Source organism: Malaclemys terrapin, chromosome 1 (assembly GCF_027887155.1).
Source record: "Malaclemys terrapin pileata isolate rMalTer1 chromosome 1, rMalTer1.hap1, whole genome shotgun sequence".
Taxonomy (NCBI): domain Eukaryota; kingdom Metazoa; phylum Chordata; order Testudines; family Emydidae; genus Malaclemys; species Malaclemys terrapin.
In genome coordinates this window covers 90,441,292-90,458,470 of record NC_071505.1, presented here as the reverse complement: position 1 = coordinate 90,458,470, position 17,179 = coordinate 90,441,292, and the positions used below count along the sequence as shown (strand labels likewise).

The 17,179-nt window shown below is 49.1% G+C and overlaps 1 protein-coding gene across 3 annotated transcripts in view; it reads left to right on the top strand.

The window, feature by feature from the left end:
* The first annotated feature begins 7,411 nt into the window (after positions 1–7,411).
* SEPTIN3 (septin 3) overlaps positions 7,412–17,179 on the top strand; it is a 34,203-nt gene continuing 24,435 nt past the window's right edge. For 2 of the 3 annotated variants that reach the window (XM_054030577.1, XM_054030567.1), the window contains exon 1: positions 7,412–7,478. In XM_054030577.1, coding sequence (XP_053886552.1) covers positions 7,442–7,478 — 37 coding nt within the window. In that variant the 5' untranslated portion in view covers positions 7,412–7,441. Of the gene's footprint in view, positions 7,479–10,608; positions 10,874–17,179 lie in introns of those variants that run through there. The other variant, XM_054030586.1, reaches the window with a different exon arrangement.

The window sequence follows — 17,179 nt, the reverse complement described above, 5'->3', positions numbered from 1 at the left end:
TGAAGGTATTGGAGTGGGGGGGAGTGGGGAAATGTCATCCCACCCTCTCCCTTAGAGGTCTGTTAGCAGGGAGCTTGGTGATGGTTTTTTTACCTTCCTTCAGTACAAGGCTTATGCACCATTTAAGCCCCTATGGGCCTTAAGAGGGACTTAGGTGGTGCATAGGCTTTGTAGTGGCCCCTTGCACAAAGGGGACTTTCATCCATAGAGCTCAGAGCAGGGATCACTCAGAGTAGGTATTTTGAATCCCTCATGATCATTCTCTCATGACTTCAGGTGTGGGAACTGGTAGAATTCAGTCCTTTATCTTCTATGCCTCTGTCACCATTTGCACATCTCCCAGTGATGCTAATGGTGAAGATATGTGCCTCAGGCAGGAGGAGAGAACCCATATAACTGAGCATCCCAGTTAACTAAGCAGGTATGAGAGGCACAGGTGATATAAGAGGCGAAAGTATGGGACAGGGAATTGGGAGATTCCTAGCTCTGACTCCTGTATGGCCTTGGACAAGTCACTTAACGTCTCATTTTCATCCTCTAGACTGATAGGATTAGTTGATGGCTATGCCATATGTCATTGGAAAGGTAATTTTCTCGGCTGTGCAATTGCATCTCAGAGTTGACCCATAGCCTTGATGTTACAATATTTTGGCCATTCTTAATGTACTAGCTCCTAGAACAGGTGTCTCCAGAGGTAATTGACAGGTGGCAGCAATATTTGAATAATATTCCTGGGGGAGAAAGAAAAAGAAGCTGTAATTTCTCCTCTAACATCAGGCAGTCACAGCCTACTCAAGACATCGGGTAAGGATATTTGTAGTTAATGCAGGCCAATTCTTTATCTCAATGGTTTCAGTAATGGATGGTCTGAGTATATCTTGGAGTAATTAAGCAGAAGGAAAATTGCTGACTGTCAGGAAATATTTCCTCCCTGTGAGAGAGAGCCAACTGTAGATGATCCTCTCAATGGAAGGGGGAGTAGCCCCAGTGCTTGGAACATTTATAACTACACTGGAAAAAGCTCTAGAGAAAAATACTACAGGACTGAGAATAATGCTGCACGGGCCACAAGGGAGGGGTGGACTAGATCAGTGGCTTTCAAACTTTTTTTCTGGCGATCCAGTTGAAGAAAAATAGTTGATGCCCGCAACCCAATGGAGCTGGGAATGAGGGATTCAGGGTATCGGAGGGGACTCTGGGCTGGGGCAGGGAGTTGGGGTGCAGGAGGAGGGCAGGGTTCTGGGCTGGGGGTGCAGGCTCTGGGGTCAAGCTGGGGATGAGGGGTTTGGGGTCCAGGAAAGGGCTTCAGGTTGGGGGGGGCTCGGGGCAGGGTATCAGGGTGTGGGGTTGGGTCGTGGGCTTACCTCGGGCGGCTCCCGGTCAGCAGTGCAGGGGGGGTGCTAAGGCAGGCTTCCTGCCTGTCCTGGCACCGAGGACCACGCTGCGCCCCAGAAGCGGCCAGCAGCAGGTCCAGCTCCTAGGCGGATGCACGCAAGCAGCTCTGCGCAGCTCTGCGCAGCTCTCACTTGCAGACACTGCCTCCCCCCCCCCCAGCTCCCATTGTCCGGGAACTGGCCAATGGGAGTGCGAAGCTGATGCTTGGGGTGGGGGCAGCCCGCAGAGCCCTGTTCGCCTCCACATCCCGCCTAGGAGCCGTACCTGCTACTGGCCGCTTCTGGGGCACAGCGCGGTGTCAGAATAGGTAGGAACTAGCCTGCCTGAGCTGGGCAGCATCGCCGATGGGACTTTTAACGGCCCGATCAGCAGTGTTGACCAGAGATGCTGCGACCCAGTGCCTGACATTCCGTGACCCGGTACTGTGTCGTGACCCACAGTTTGAAAACCACTGGACTAGATTATCTAATAGTTCTATTTCCATCTCAATTTTTTTTCTCATGGGACCATAGAAATTAATCAACCTAATAAATTATTCACTTAGAAAACCAGTGCATGGTAATATTTTCTCTCTCCCCCTACCTCTGCATGTGCTGGTTTAGTGTAAATCCAGGCATCCAATAACTAGCAATTCAGTTATTTCCATTACAGTTGGTAATTGGTTGCACTGCAGGGAGTACATTTCTCTCCTTATTTTCCATGTGCTGAATCCTGGTCCAGGGATCTAAAACTTCTCTTGTGTTGGAGTGTTTGAAAACAGCCTCCAGGAATCTGAATCACCATAGCTTTAGATTGTGGGCCTATCTATTCAGAAGGGTCTGTCTGACCGTATATGACTGGGTTGCTGTGGTATATATTTGCCTCCTCATTTTCTTTCCTTTTTGTTTGTATTTTTCTATGTGTCTTGCTTTTTGTCTTCTGGGTTGACCTTATGGAACACAAAAGATGAAATAAAAAGACTGCATTTAAAAAAGGACCTGCAGTTGTACCAGTGCAACAAACCACAATTGCACCAGTGAAGTAAGGCTGGGAGTGGCCAGTACTAGGATGACACACCTCCCAGGAAAACAAAGGTGCTGATGATTCAGCAGGTAGCATTGAACCAATGCTGCAGAAGGCTGCCAGGGGTGCTGTGCTGCTGGAAGTACTATATTTCCATAGTGTCAAGTATCAGAGGGGTAGCCGTGTTAGTCTGAATCTGCAAAAAGCAACAGAGGGTCCTGTGGCACCTGTAAGACTAACAGAAGTACTGGGAGCATAAGCTTTCGTGGGTAAGAACCTCACTTCTTCAGATTCACTTGCATCTGAAGAAGTGAGGTTCTTACCCATGAAAGCTTATGCTCCCAATACTTCTGTTAGTCTTAAAGGTGCCACAGGACCCTCTGTTGCTTTTTATATTTCCATGGAGACATGGAATCAAACTCCAAGACACTTGGCACTTTTCATAAGGAAAGCGTTACTAGCTCTTGATACTCTAGCCAAATTCCAGTGTGGGTAATTACATTCTGCCCACCTACAGTAACCCCCAGGCAGCTTCAGACAGAAAAGTTATTCTTCACTTCCCCTTCTAAAATACCTATTGTGTTGTTTGTTAAACAGCTGTTAGGTTGCACACCAGCCATGGCTGCACTGGTAGGGAGAATGCATGATTCCTGTACAGTATATATCCTTGATAAAACACTTTGGGACCCTTCTGGATAAGAGATGCGAAAATAATAACAATTAATAAAATCTGGTTGGAAATTGTATTTATTCATGAGAAGATACCCTTTTTAAAAACCCCAACTTTTCCACAATTAAAAAAAAAATGTTTTTGCAGACTTTGGTTGATACCAAAAATTTTGAAACTTTGCCATTTTTTATTTTCATTTCATTTCCCTCCCCTTCTCTTTCTCCCTTTATTCCTGTTTGCCACCAAATTCAGCAGAGTGAGTGCTCTCTACGTTTTCCATTTTTTCATTTTGCCACATTGTAATGTTTCAAAACTTCCTCAACTTTGGAAAAGTTACAGAATAGCATAATGAAACTCGGTAACTTTTCAAAAGTTGGAGAAATTTCAAAAAGTTACAAAGTAGCAAAAAGAAGAGAAAAAAGTGTGTGTGTGTGGAATACAAACCCTGGACATAATTAATTTCATTTGATTTTTTGCAGGGGGAGGGGAAAAGGGAAGAAAAGGAAAAAAACAAAAAATTAAAATCTTAAAAATTTAAAACTTTTCAAAAATATTTGTACTAAATAAATAAATACATAAAATAAAATTTGTTCTGTTTTGGCCCATGTGAAACAGAAACAATTGAAAATGTTCACAAAATTGGTCCTTTAATATAAATAATAAAAATTCTCATAGTGTGCCATCTCAGTAATACATGGAGTATATAGGTTATTGTATAGATACATAGAAGTGCAGCATGTTTTGATAATTTCATCTGTCTCTGAGGAATCCACACCTCTGGTTATGCCATGTGGATGGACTCAGCCTTGGCCGGGAATGACAGGGTTAGGGAGGCAAGAATGTGCTAGGGTCACAGGGCAGGAATGGCTGTAATGCTAAGATTCCAAGCCCTTCAGGCCCTCCACAAACAGCTCATTGTTCCACCCTCTGCTGCTCTTGTCTCCTGTCAATGCTGGGTGTGGGTAGGGGAGGGGATGATGATGATGATGGGGGTGATGTTCCTCTTCCTCCCAATTACTGTAAGTAGGTCAGAGGCTGGAGGTGGTCCAGGATGCTCTGCCGAGGCTTTGAAGCTTGATTCAGGCAAGGCACGCAGCTCGAACAGAGAAGCCAAGCCAAAGGGCTCCAGAAAACCAAACAAGGGCAAAGCTGAACAGGAAGAGGCTTATACACATTGATAGGGAATATATTTAAAAGCACCCCCTGTACAGGGCTGTTAGGGCACTTGTAACCCAGCCAGCTGCACTCACTGCTATTCCAGTCTTAGGATCCCCTAACACAGCTCAATCAATGCATGCGAATCCAGCAGCTCCCCTTCTTATCAATCCAGTGCCCGGGACTCACAGCTCTGGTGATGCATCTCTTTGTAAACACCCAGTTCTGGCCCTTCTCATGGTGCTGCTTCATCCTGACTGGTTACACTCCATGTTACTCCATCCTGGGGACCCCCAGTTCACACAGCTTTGCCAGTGCACCTCTGTCCTGACCTATCGCGCCTTATGCTTTGCCAGTCCCTCGCACAGCTCCTGCCTTTGGAGAAAATTGGTGGGAGTTTTCAGGAATGCTGACAAACCAGATGGAAGCAAAGGTCTCACCATTCAGTACAGAAGCAGGATGGTAGAGAATGGAGGGGAATCCAGACACTTGCACGTTCCCTTCCAAACATCTTTCTCAGATTCACACATCATTCTGTTAATCTCCACAACTGGGGTGAAGATTGAGAAACCCACAGCCAAAAGGGGCATTGGGAGATCCAGAACCAAGATTAAGAGTCTCATTGTCCTTGCTAGAGCTTGTCTTGGATCAGGGAAGAGAACCATGGCACCTTGGCTTATGATTGTGTCAGGGTTCATAAATTAAGCAGGGCTGGGGCTGGACAGTGCTAAATTGGTGAGAAAATCCCCAATAAAAAACCAGGGGGCTGCAGGAAATGCCAGGAACTCAGCAGGTGACATAGTTCAATTTAGGTAGTATATTTGCAATGTCCCAGTGTGTTGCTAGGGGATGCTGTACTGAAGGCGGTGCTGTTTTTCAAGAGATATAAAACCGAGGCACTGAAGCACTCATTCTCTTTAAAGATCTTATGGCAAAATTGTTAACCCTGACCTCCCAAATATAGTCTAACTTTGATCAATGCATTCTGCTGGTCTAAAAAAAATCTTCCTTTGGTGTCAGGTGAACATGGTTATCCTCAAATTGTCATGCAGCATTGCTGGCTCAAAATGTCTGCAACATTCCTCCCCAGCATAAGATAAGAGAGTGTTGGGTGGGAGGGATGTAGAGTGAAACACAGCTCCCGCTTCTCTCCTTGGAGCAGCATCCCCAGACTACTCCCTCTCCTTCTTGACTGGAGCTCCCCTTCCTGTTTCAATCTACTCTAACTGCTGCTCCCCAGAGGTGGCTGCACTGTAGCAGTAAGTAGGTGAACAAAACCCGTGTATCTACTAGGCTGTACAGTGCTTTGCAATCCCGCAGATGAAAGATTCTATGTAGAAATGTCAGCCATGAATATTCCCATGTGCCTCAAGGCTATTTTGATTCCCTTGTCCTTGTTTTTCAGTTCCTAGCCTGACTTTTTATGAGTGCTCTCATTCACTCTCTGCCCACTCCCTCTTGCTGTTGGGGCCAGCTGTGTTCCACCCCAAGCTCTCCAAGTCTCTTTCTCTCCCACTTACTTTTAACAAAGCTGGGAAAAACTTCCTACAATGAAGAGAGAGAAGGAGAGAGAGATCAGGAAGGAGGGATGGCAGGAGGAAGGGCTCTGGTGCATTTTCTGTGGCTGCCTCAGCCAGGACAGAAGCCAGGAGATCTGAACATCTTGTGATCAATGCTCCTGCTAAGCACTGATGTGGTTAAAATCTCCCAGCTGGATCCAACACAGTCTGTGGGAGATTGGGTCACAGCTGCCCCCTCTCAGAAATGTGGAATGTTCCTTTCACTGGCTGAGGGATCTGGGACATCAGCTGCTTGGTCCCTGCTGACAGTCTACCCTCAGTTGCTGCAGTCCAAGAGCCAGGTAAGCTCTTAAATTTCCCCTTCATTATCAGACTCTCCTCTGAGAGTCAGCTGAAGAGGACAAAGGGCTGGGTAAATTTGAGCCTTCCTTGAGCTGATTTTGACTTGACCTAAGAACTGCTGCACCTGATCAGTATCCAGGATGCAGGACACTGCAGAGAAAGGCAAGGTAACACTTCCTCCCAATAGTACAGTTATGGAGGGTGTGGGGGAAATTCTTCCTGGTCCCAGCTGGGGATTAGTGTGTGCCCAGAAGCATGTGGCTTGAAGCCCCACTTGACTGCTCTTATATTTGCTATCTGCCAGGGCAGAGTTGAGGCACACTGGGCAGAGGACAGCACATGGGGAAACCTGTAATGTCACTGCCCGGCCAGTCCAAGCCCTTCTGCCAGCACTAAGCCTTGTAGGTGAAGACTGATGCTCCCTTTGAACTTGTTTCTTTAGGAAGCATAAAAGTGCCAAGAGTTTAGGATGGACAAGGACTTCGCTCCTTCCCCTCACAGGGTCCGCAGATGTATTCCAACTCCGGGAGCCTGCTCCAGCCGCATCCCAGGTTTATCAGCCCGGCCGTTGGGAGGAGGGGGACCGGCGCCTCTCAGCCCCAAGCTGAGAAAGGAAACGCATCCTGACTCCTTCAGCCAGGACACCGCAGGGCAGAGTCGACTTGCAAAGGGGAGAATGAGTGCCAGGCCTAACTCTAGGCTTGCAGGCCCAAGGGAGCTGAGTAGCACCGGGCTGCCCATCCCGTGCCCTCTTCCCCCTTCATCCAGGTCCCTTCCGTGGACTACTTCTAATGGTTTGGCACCACGGAAGCTGAGCTCCATCTCATTTACCCTCCGCCGGAGCGGCTGTGCACCTCCACCTGACCGGCAACTGCTCCCACCAGCCTCTGCAAGGAGAAAGCTCCACTGTCTACTGGGAAAGGAAGCACCAGGAGGGGAACTGCCCTTGTCGAATCTGCAGCCATTACCTGGAGTACAAGCCATGTCCCCAAGACTGCCTCTTGGCTGCATGGAGGAACAAACAAATATCTGGCATGATGGGCAAATCAGTGCCGCATATCTAGGGTCAGAGATGCCCACCACAATTCTTCCCTCAGGTCCAGATTTCCAGAGATGCTTGGCCCGTGCTACCCTACTTCCTCCTCTGCCACATCCCCAAGTCAAGGGGAAACATCCCATGAACTCATCCATGACAGCAGCTGGTCAAGAGGACCACATGGCTACCGAGAGATACAGTGACCCACTTGGCATGGGAATTCTCCAAGGGCCACTTGGATGTGGGAATACGCCAAGTCCCATTCCTGAGCTGTGTGCTCAGGGGCCGGCTCTGGGGGGCCAACTCTCTGCTGCAGATACCATGATGTCTCCTGTGATGGACACAACTGGGCCAGCATGTAAGTCCAAAGAGGGCAGCTAGACTGGGTTGAGTTTGGGGTCTTGTCCTGAAACATGCTGGGGCATGGAGGTAGAAACAGGCATGAGGGTTTAGCCCTGAGGTTTCATCTTTCATGGGGTTCCATCATGGTGTTTCATGTGGTTGAAGTCCCAGCTACCAGACAGTCCTGACGGAGCATTACATCAACCGGGAGTGGGGGTGGCAATTTTCCTTCTTCACATTTCCAGTCACACTGCATAATCTTAACGGTTCATCATTTATAAAAGTATATAAAGGGTTGATAGATAATTAATAGATGTTGTGAGCATGGTGCATCTGTACTGTGTGTAATAGATGGTTACCAGCACGTCCAAAGAAGTTATTCTAGATGTTATCCTAGTTAATCTAGCTAGCAATTGTTTTTAAGCAACTTCTGAATGTTCCCTTAATAGAAAGTGGCATCTAACTTTCTTTCTTTTTTCTTTTTGCATTTTAAAAAAGGAGGTTTTCAAAAACCTCACAAAAGAACTAACCCTGCCAGCCCTGACTGGCATCTCCATGGGCCAGCCCTGTGCTCCCCCCGGATCTCAGCCATAGTGACTGTGTGTGTGTGTGGGGGGGGGGGGGTGTCCTGAAGTGAAAATACAGTTGATTCTTTTTAGGCGGCAAAGTGCTGAATGCCCCCTTTAGCCAAACAGAGGAATGCTCTGTAGTCCTCACTGGGTTTTAGGCCCTAGCTATCTCAGAGATTCCTGTCTCACCACATCAGGACAGCTGCGACTGATGGAGACCTTGTACCTGATGGAGCCCCAGGTGAGGTCTGGGGCATTCTCAGTGGAACGCCCTCCGCTGTGGAATTCCATGCCACCGGAGATCAGGATGAGCCTTCATGGCCAGGTTTCAAACACCTCTCTTTGAACAGACTATCCTCCAGGCACGGCGATGGCAGAGCAGCTTGGCGGTGTTTCTCTGGCAGATAAACAGCAGGATAATCCCACGTAAGAAAGTGGCACAGATCATGGGAGGAACGGAGGGTACGGCCTTGCCAGATGGACATTGGTTTTCTTAATCTTATCTGTGGTGCCTAGATACTGTGTTGCCAGGAGCATCACAAATAGACGGATAGGCATCAGATCCCGAAAGTGGAATGTAGAGATTTGATTTTCAGTTGGCCTCTAAATTCCCTCTCTTGGGCCACTATTTGGCAGACACCAGAGGCCTGATTTTTGTGCAGCTGTTTGCTGCTGGGCACAGTCAGTGTACAGTGCTGCCCTTCTGATCTGATAGTGTTTTAAACCCACTTTGCACTCCCTGGCCAGGGGCGATGCTCCTCCATCCCTGTGCTGGTCACAGAGCCGCAGTACGGAGCAAAGCCACCTTTGCATTTCCTGATACGCTCTGTGACAGGTGGCCTGCTCCTTTAGGGGACAAGAAGCCTGGGCCAGCCAGGCCTGTTCAAAGAGCCCCACGTGTGCCTTAATTATCTGCCTACCAGCCTAAGGGGGCTGGACTAATTGGGGTCGGGTGACTGCCTTAAACACCTGGGCTTAAAACAATTGCTGAGAAAATTCCCTTTGGAGGAACCATAGGGAGTAAGTTGGGCTCTTGTGGCAGGGTCTAGAGAAGGTCTGTAGTAGCCTGGCCTTGGAGTCAGTGCCCAGGTGCAGAGCAGGGAAGAGAGAAAGATTGCTCAAAGGGGCTGAGACTGAGAGGAAGACTTTAGGGAAGGAGGCTGGGAGTCAGGGCTGTATCCCAGAGCCAGAGTGACTTAAAGGCAACTCAGAAGGGATGGGGAGCTGAGCCAGGCGGTGGGGTGAAGATGAGCCCAAGAGGACGGAAGAACCTTTTGTTTGTTTGGGACTTTTGTTTGGATTTTTGTTTCCCCGGAAAGGGACTGAACTCTGAGAATGGCACAGTCTGAGGGCAGAACCATGTGAATCCCTGGGAGAGACAGAAAAAACTGGATGAGGGGAAACTGAGGCATGGGTGTGCCTACAGCACTATGCTTGGCCACTAGGGGGTGCTAGTGTGCAGACACACCCTATGACTCTGTTCAAGCACCTGTGCAGCCCCCAGTGTAAACTAGAGCAGACTTGGGGTTATTCTAACTTCTATTTGGACCGCCCATGGCCCTGCAATTGTGAACGAGTGGAAAGCAGTATTCTCAGGCTCCCTCCCACTTCATCTCCGCCCCTGGCATTTCCTTGTATCAGAAGCTGCAAGGAAGGGTGGCATAGAATTGTTCTGCCAGCTGTATGCCAAACAGCGGACACCTGTTCTGACGGGGGGCAGTGGGTGTCCGTTTTTGGCCACTGTATGGCCTTGTGTATCACTGGAGCAGCATACAGATCACAGCAGAGTAGAGAATCAGGCCAGTTTTTCACAGGATTACACCAGGAGGAAGACAGCAGAGATCCAGACCCAACATCCCTCACAGAAATACACGCTAGTCACATCCACGTAGATACCCATCTTCAACCACATGCACAAAGACCCAGACAGACACAGATGCCTATAGGCACCTGGAGGGAGACAGTGTATGCACAGTGACACAAAGACACGTGTCTCCTTGCCCTGGCTGACACACAGGCATTGGCCTACAGACACTGCTTCTCTCTTCCCTCCCGCCCCACAGAGGATGGCCCACTCTCTGCCTCTGGCCAACAACCAGACATCCACTTACCAGGCAAAAGGCTTTGAAAGCCCCCCCCGGCTGGAAACCTGATTGGCTTCAACAGAGTGACTCCTGATTGTCCCTCCCTGGTGTGAGAGAGATTGGAGTCAGGCCTTGGAATTGACACTCCCCAAATGCTTAAAATCTCCCAACCTGTTCTCAGTCCTCTCTTTGCGAAACCCCTTCAGCAGCCTGGCGAAGGGTTAAATCTCTCTGCATAAACAAGTGGCTGTGGCTAGAGATGCTCCACAGACAGAAGCATATGAAAACCGCCTGGGAATAGGGAAGGAGAGGAGGGAGGGAACGAGTTTGTGTATGGCGGGGGGGAGGCATATTCAGGGCACATCTAATCCATTCATCACAGCACCTCCCGTCCCCAGCAGCAAGCACACCCTCTTGTGCCCACCAATCCAGCCGGGGTCTTGCAGCAGCAGCTGGGATGAAGCTTTGGATCCTAGGAGAGGAGGGAGGGAGAGAGTGGGGGAGATTTTGCAGGGATGTTTAATATTCAGGTCACATGATATGACCATGGCAGCGGCAGCAGCAGCAGCATCCCTGCTTATCTGAAACATCTAGTGGAGGAGAGAAAAAAAGAGAGAGAAGGAGAAAGTGAGAAAGAAAAGCAGAACCTCTGAGACAGCCACACTGCACCGGTGTCAGGAGAGAAAAGTGCGTGTGTGGGGGGGGGAAGCCACCGCTCGGGAGCATATTCAGAGACAAAGAAAGATTCATGTTCAAAGGTAGGTGGTCCATGCTGATGCTTGCACACTGGCATGGTTTTGTCAGGGCTCAGGGATGCTGGAGGGATCCCCTGATGTTGCTGGCATATCGCTCCCTACACGCGCACACACAGAATGGTGACTTGCCAGTGCTGCAGATAGGAGAGAGAACGTTTTCTTTATGCCTTTTTCCTCTTGATGGCAAAATTCTGGTGTCCAGGAGAGAGCGGGGCGGTTGTGCTGGTGATGGTGAATAGCAGTCACCAAGGCTGCTCCGAAGGAGGGAAATAACCCCAGCAGCTGGCCCAGAGGTGGGAGAAACTGCAAGCTTCTTTGTAGCTGGCTTGGCCCGTGTCGATTGCAGATGATTGCGCTCTGGGCAATGGGAATGTCCTGTTCTAATCCCCAAGCATCCAAGTGGGACTCAGTGGGCAGGCAAGGAAACCCAGACACGGATGCGGGCCCTTAGGCTGACATGGGATTGGAAACCCATACTCCTGGGCTCCAGGGCAGAGCACTCTCCAGGCTGCCTCGTGGCACAACTGTGCAACAAACCCTTTGGGGCATGAGGGTGGGAGACAGAGTGCAGCCAAGAGCTTGGGGGCTCTGGGGAGATTGGCAGCATGGAGAAGAGAGGTGTGTGCTGATGTGGGGCTGAGGGGCAGGCATGGGAGAGCATAGCTTCCTCCTGAGGACTGGCCCAGGGGTAGGACATGCTTGGGGGGAATGCCCCAATGGTGAGATCTTAGAGACACAAGGTGGGTGAGGTAATATCTTGTATTGGACCAACTTCAGTTGGTGAGAGAGACAAACACTGGTGCTTACACAGAGCTCTTCTTCAGGTCAGACCTGTCAGAGCATGGAACAGCTTTCCAAGGGAGCCCTGTTGCCTGAGCCATTTCAACCTAGAGAATCGAGAACCCTCGTACTGCAGCTGAGGTGGAGGGGAGGAGATGACCTAATAGTTCTTCCTCCTTTCTAGTTTCTGTATTTTCAGTGAGGCTTCAGCGTGCTAGATTTCACTGCAGATTGGAGAGAGATGGGCTACGGTCTGGCCCTGATACACCGGGTGGTTATTAAAGGCATATTAAGGAAGGCTGGGTTTGGGGAGAATGTAGCAGCCCCAAAGAGCTGGAATAAGTCTCTCTGTCCTACTCGAGATACCCTTGTCCTTAGTGGGGGGAAAAATGAACTGATTTGTGGCCTCCTAGTCTAATGATTTAGATTGGATTGTCCTGCACTATAAATTGTTTGTATTGTACGGACGTACATGCTGGAATAAATGGCCCCCTGGTAACCCTGGGACCTAGATAAAAATGAAAGGCATCTCTTCTAAAGCTTAGACAAGCGAGAAAAAATGATTAACTATGACATTTCTCTAGGTCTGAATTAACGAATGTTAATGTCTGCAAACCACATGGAGATTTGGCTTAAACAATAGCCACTTGCTTTCTCAGGGGCATACACTAATGCGTGGAGGGCCAGATTCTGATTTGCACACTAAGAAGACCCCTTTATTCCACCCTGGCAGTGTAAAAAGGGCCTTAAAGTGTGTGTAGGTGTAATTACGTTGCCAGGGCAGTGTGGGGGAGCTGTAGTGTAAATGGGAATCTGGACTATTGGAAGCTTTGCCCTTGGCTTCAGTGTCAGGATCAGGCCCTTATTGAGTGGAAGGAGATATACAGTAAAGCTATAGATGTATTGCCTGAGTAATAAATAGCAGTTTGTTCCTAGAGGCTGGATTCTTTGTGGTTGAATGTTTCCACCCCTCACTCCTTTTGCCATTCAGACAAAGAACAGGAAGGCGGGGGGAGGGGATAAGGAGCCTTTCATATCTAGGTTACTGGTTCTAATCTTCCCCTGGGGCAGTGATGACTGAAAGTCCTTACCATCTGATCTCTGTTCAGCAGCCTATGTGTAATGAGTTTGTGGGGCTACATCCAGCTTTGGATGGCTGCTGTAAATATAACAGTGATGGACATGCTAGATGAATTAATATTAATTATGTTGAATAGCAGCAGTCACAATTATTCATTATTAGCACTTATGTAGTGCTTTTCATCCATAGATCTCAATGTGCTTTAAGTGTCACGGTCACAGGGCTAGCTGCACCTCAGTCCCCTTTCCAGTCCCTTTGAGTGCACCCCCTCAGTGTTCAGCCTTGTGCCCTTATCTATCCTCGAGGGGCATCTTGCAATTCTCCCTCTTGGACTGGGATCTGGGTACAACACCCAGTCACCGTGCAGGTCTGACTGGACACCTGCATCTCTTCCCTTGGGGAATCGGTGCTATAGTGACCAACAGCCTTCTTATAACAACTATGTTTATTAGGCCTCTCTCACCAATAGAAGTCTCACTCACCTTGTCTCTCTATGTTTATTAGCACATGGAACAAAGCATTAGAGAAAAGGATGTAAAACAAAGAGTCAGCATGTATATTTGGTCTTATCTAAGCCTATACTTCACTAACAATTGAATGCAAGAGGCTTCCCCCTTGAGTTCCAGAAAAGAACAGACCCAACTTCCGTTTTGTTGGAAAACCAAGGAACTCTTGAAAGCCAGGCTGGTCCCAGCTTGTGTCTCAGGGCTTGTCTACACTGGGACAGTCAGGAAAGCTAAGGTGAACTAACATAAGGTGTGAGGTTAAAGCACATTAGTTCAAGTGCATTTAGTTTCTGTGTGGATGCTCTCATTCAGAAGGAAAGTGGCCTTAGTCCTCTGTAGCTTAATCCACAGTGAACTAAAACCACTTTCCTACTCAAACTAGGACAATCCCAGTTAGCAGGGATGTCTAGTCCCCTGCTGCAGCTCAGGAACAAGGTGCAGTGGCAGCACTTTGTGGTCTCGGAGACAGCAACATGATATTGGGGAGCATCTGGGTGAGGACTGATGGGCATTGGCAGGGCTGCAGGGATGCCCATGACTGGGATATCAAGGAGAAGGAGTAGCAGGGTAAGCAAAGGGAGCAGGAAAGCTGGCTGGTTGAGCTCTGCATGTTTCATCTGATATCTGGACTTTCCTGGCTGGCAACAGCTTTGAGAAAGCTGGAAAAAGACGACAGCAGCCTTGAGGGATGCTTTGTCAGCATAAAAATCACAAACTAGTTGTGATGTGCAGAAGAGTGACTTCCAGCTGAGAAAATCTCAACTCACCAGCTATTGCCTCAACCTTGGGGCTACTGCAGCCTCTCTTTTGTATAAAGAGATAAGAATTGCTAGGCTGCGTCAGACCAATGGTCCATCCAGTCTCCTGTCCACCCCGCACACCGGATTAATGTTGGATGCTCCAGAGGAAGGAGCAAATAACTTATAATGCACCTCCTCAGTTTAGAAAAGCAGGGAAGGGTGATTTCTTCCCGACAGCCCTTTCCCCTGCAGGCAAGGATTGGATGAAGGCTAAATGGATCTCGGATCCACCAAACGTTTGGGTTTCTCTTCCTCACCAAAGCTGTAGGAAGCTGTGTGGGCTGGAGCGCAGGACTAAGCATCAGGAATCCACGAGTCCTGATCCTGCCTTTGCCACTGACTCACTGAGTGGCCTTGGCAAGTCATGTGTGAGGGACTTTTCAAAGGGCTCCTATGAGTGCTCTGGAGGAGACTTGGGCCCTCAGACAAAAGGGATGTTTTCAAAGCAGAGTGTGGGCAGTGCCGGTTCCTTGAAAATCTGCTCTTGGTACTGGGGTGCCTAAACTACATTGGATGCTCAGGTTCGGCCTGGTGCTCAGCCACGCTGGGGTTATCGAAACCTCACTGCGATATGATGCTCGGCTCTCCGGGCACAGCTATTATCCCTGGCTCGGAATGTCCTTGCCTCCTTCCCCTGCCCCCCAGCTTTAAGGTTCACTCAAGACATTTCTGCAATCCTCTCATCAGGCGCCCATGGCTTGCTGTGACAGCACAATGACATCAGCAATATTAGCCAATCAGGGCCCTAACTGGGCTCCCAGGTTGGGACTAGGCATAGAGCTGGTTGAAAGTTGGAATTTCTCGTTTGCAGGAAATGTTGACATTTTGAAATGTCTTTTCTTCTGATCTGGAATCAAAACCAAATATTTCTGAAATTTCCCACAAGACAGAAAATCTGAAAAATGTCAGTTCTGGGAAATTTGAATTTTTAAATTTTGTTTCCAAATTTCCTTTTTATTTTTATTTTATTTAAAGGTTTTTTTCATTGTTATAGTTTATTATTTATGCATTCAGTCATGCCATGTCGGTATTAATAAGCATTGCTACAGGCATATTATAATATGACATCATAGCTGAAACTTTCAAAGTGTTGCACTGTTTCATTGCAACACAAAGAGGAGTCGCTTTGCTTGAGAAGAGCAGAGGTTCCAATACGTATTAAGTACAGCTGCCCTTAATGAGTTTAAAAATAAAATAAAAATAGAATATTTAAACTATTCTATGATGTCATACCATGACACACATATCCAGACACCTCTTTCACCAGTTCAGCCTCAGTGTTTCTCCCTCTGGCCGGGGGATGGGATGAGGGAGCTGGAATAGATCAGTCCTACTATGGAGGTTTTTAATTCTTAACTTTGGTTTATTCACAGTATTTACAAGGTGGGCCTCAGGGCTGGCCTGAGTAGTTCTCGTAAGCAAAAAACCTCACAACACAAAAGAAATACATCTCCTTGCCTCCGCCTGAGCACTGCTTGTTATGCTGGCTTCTGGTGGCCAGCACTTCCCAAAACAGAAGTACAGGGAGAACAGTTCTTTTCACCCTGCTGCCACTTGTTTCTTCTCTCTCTTCCCCATTTCACTGGAAAGGGGATGTTTATAAAGGTTGCCAGTGGGTCCTAATTGGACTCAGGTGTCTCTAACTAACCTGAGGTAACCTTTTTTCAGTTCCTAGGAACTTCACAATTCTAGGATGGATATATCTGCCTTCCACCACTCTTACAGTGGGGTTGGAGGGCAGGGTGTCTGACCGGCTGTGGAGGTGGACAGGGCTACTCCGGTGCCTCTCCCTGTGAGGGAGGGCACTGGTTCTCAACCAGCTAGTCCTGTCCAGCATGGACAGGCATCGGCTCAACACCCTGGTACCAGCCCCGGGATTCCTGACAGATATTCAGAAGCTGGTTCTGGAGTTCTTTTGGCCAGGACTGCACTGGGTCTCTGCAGGGGTTCTCCATCTCCCCCTGGAGGAGGGAGGACAGGGCCTGACATGTCTGCGCACTCAGGTCCATGTCTTCGCCTCCAGGCTCTGCAGAGACTCCTCTGTGGTGCAGGTACTCCGGCTTGGAGCACGTTGGCGCATGCCTTCCTGCGCTGCTTCCGAGGGCTCCGATATGACTGGCAGCTCCTTTATCTCCATCCAAGAGGTCTTCCAGGAGACCTCTCCAGGCTGCCGGTCTTCTACAAGGACCTCCTCCAGACCTGGAAGCTGTTTTCAATGACCAGGTCTGTGGCGGCCACCGTGAGGGCTGATCTCCTCACGGAGCCCCTGCTACACAACCCCCAGCTCTGTGTGCAGGTGGCAGAGTTCCCCATGGTGCGCCAAAGGTTGGTCCTGACAGAAGTCACCAGGGTCGGAGACCTCCTGGACTATGACCAGGGAGACTGGGTGTATCCCCTGATGCTCACTCAGCACGTGGGACTCTCCACCCTTCATAGTCCCCGGCGCATACTTCAGGAGGTGAGGACAGCCTTACTGCCCGCTGCTCGGGTTTACCTTGACTGGGTCCTGTGGGAGGGTACTCCTCACCCACCCTGCACCCCGGGCCCTCCGGACCTTTCCATCAGGCCCCTACCCCATGAGTCCTTCTGGTTGTCCCACCCATACACTGGGAGCCGGCTGCATGATTTGCAGCCGGTTCACTTCCAGACCACGCCAAGGAAACATCTGTATACACTCATGCTTCTCATCCTTCATTTCCTCACCCTCGTGTCCCACCCCGATAGGAAGTGGCGGGACCTATTGCCACCTGTTGAGAGTGAGGAACCCCAGTGGGCCAGACTATATCCCACCCTAGTCCCAAGGCCTGCCAGGGATATTAGTTGGTGGCTCCTTCACGGAGCCGTGAGCACTGGCATGTACTTGGAGTGGTTCACCCCCATCCCCGACATCTGCCCCTTTTGCGGCATGAGGGAGACCCTGGTGCACGTATATCTGGAGTGTGCCAGGTTGCAGCCCCTGTTCCGGCCCCTGTTCTGTAACATCCTTTTACATTTCTGGCTACGCTTTTCCCCTCACCTTTTCATATACACACACTCTATCTGTGGCCCCACAAAGTCACGGGACCTCTTCGTCAACCTCCTCCTGGCAATGGCCAAAGTGGCCATCTACAATACCAGGGAAAAGGGGTTGGCTGATGGGGTT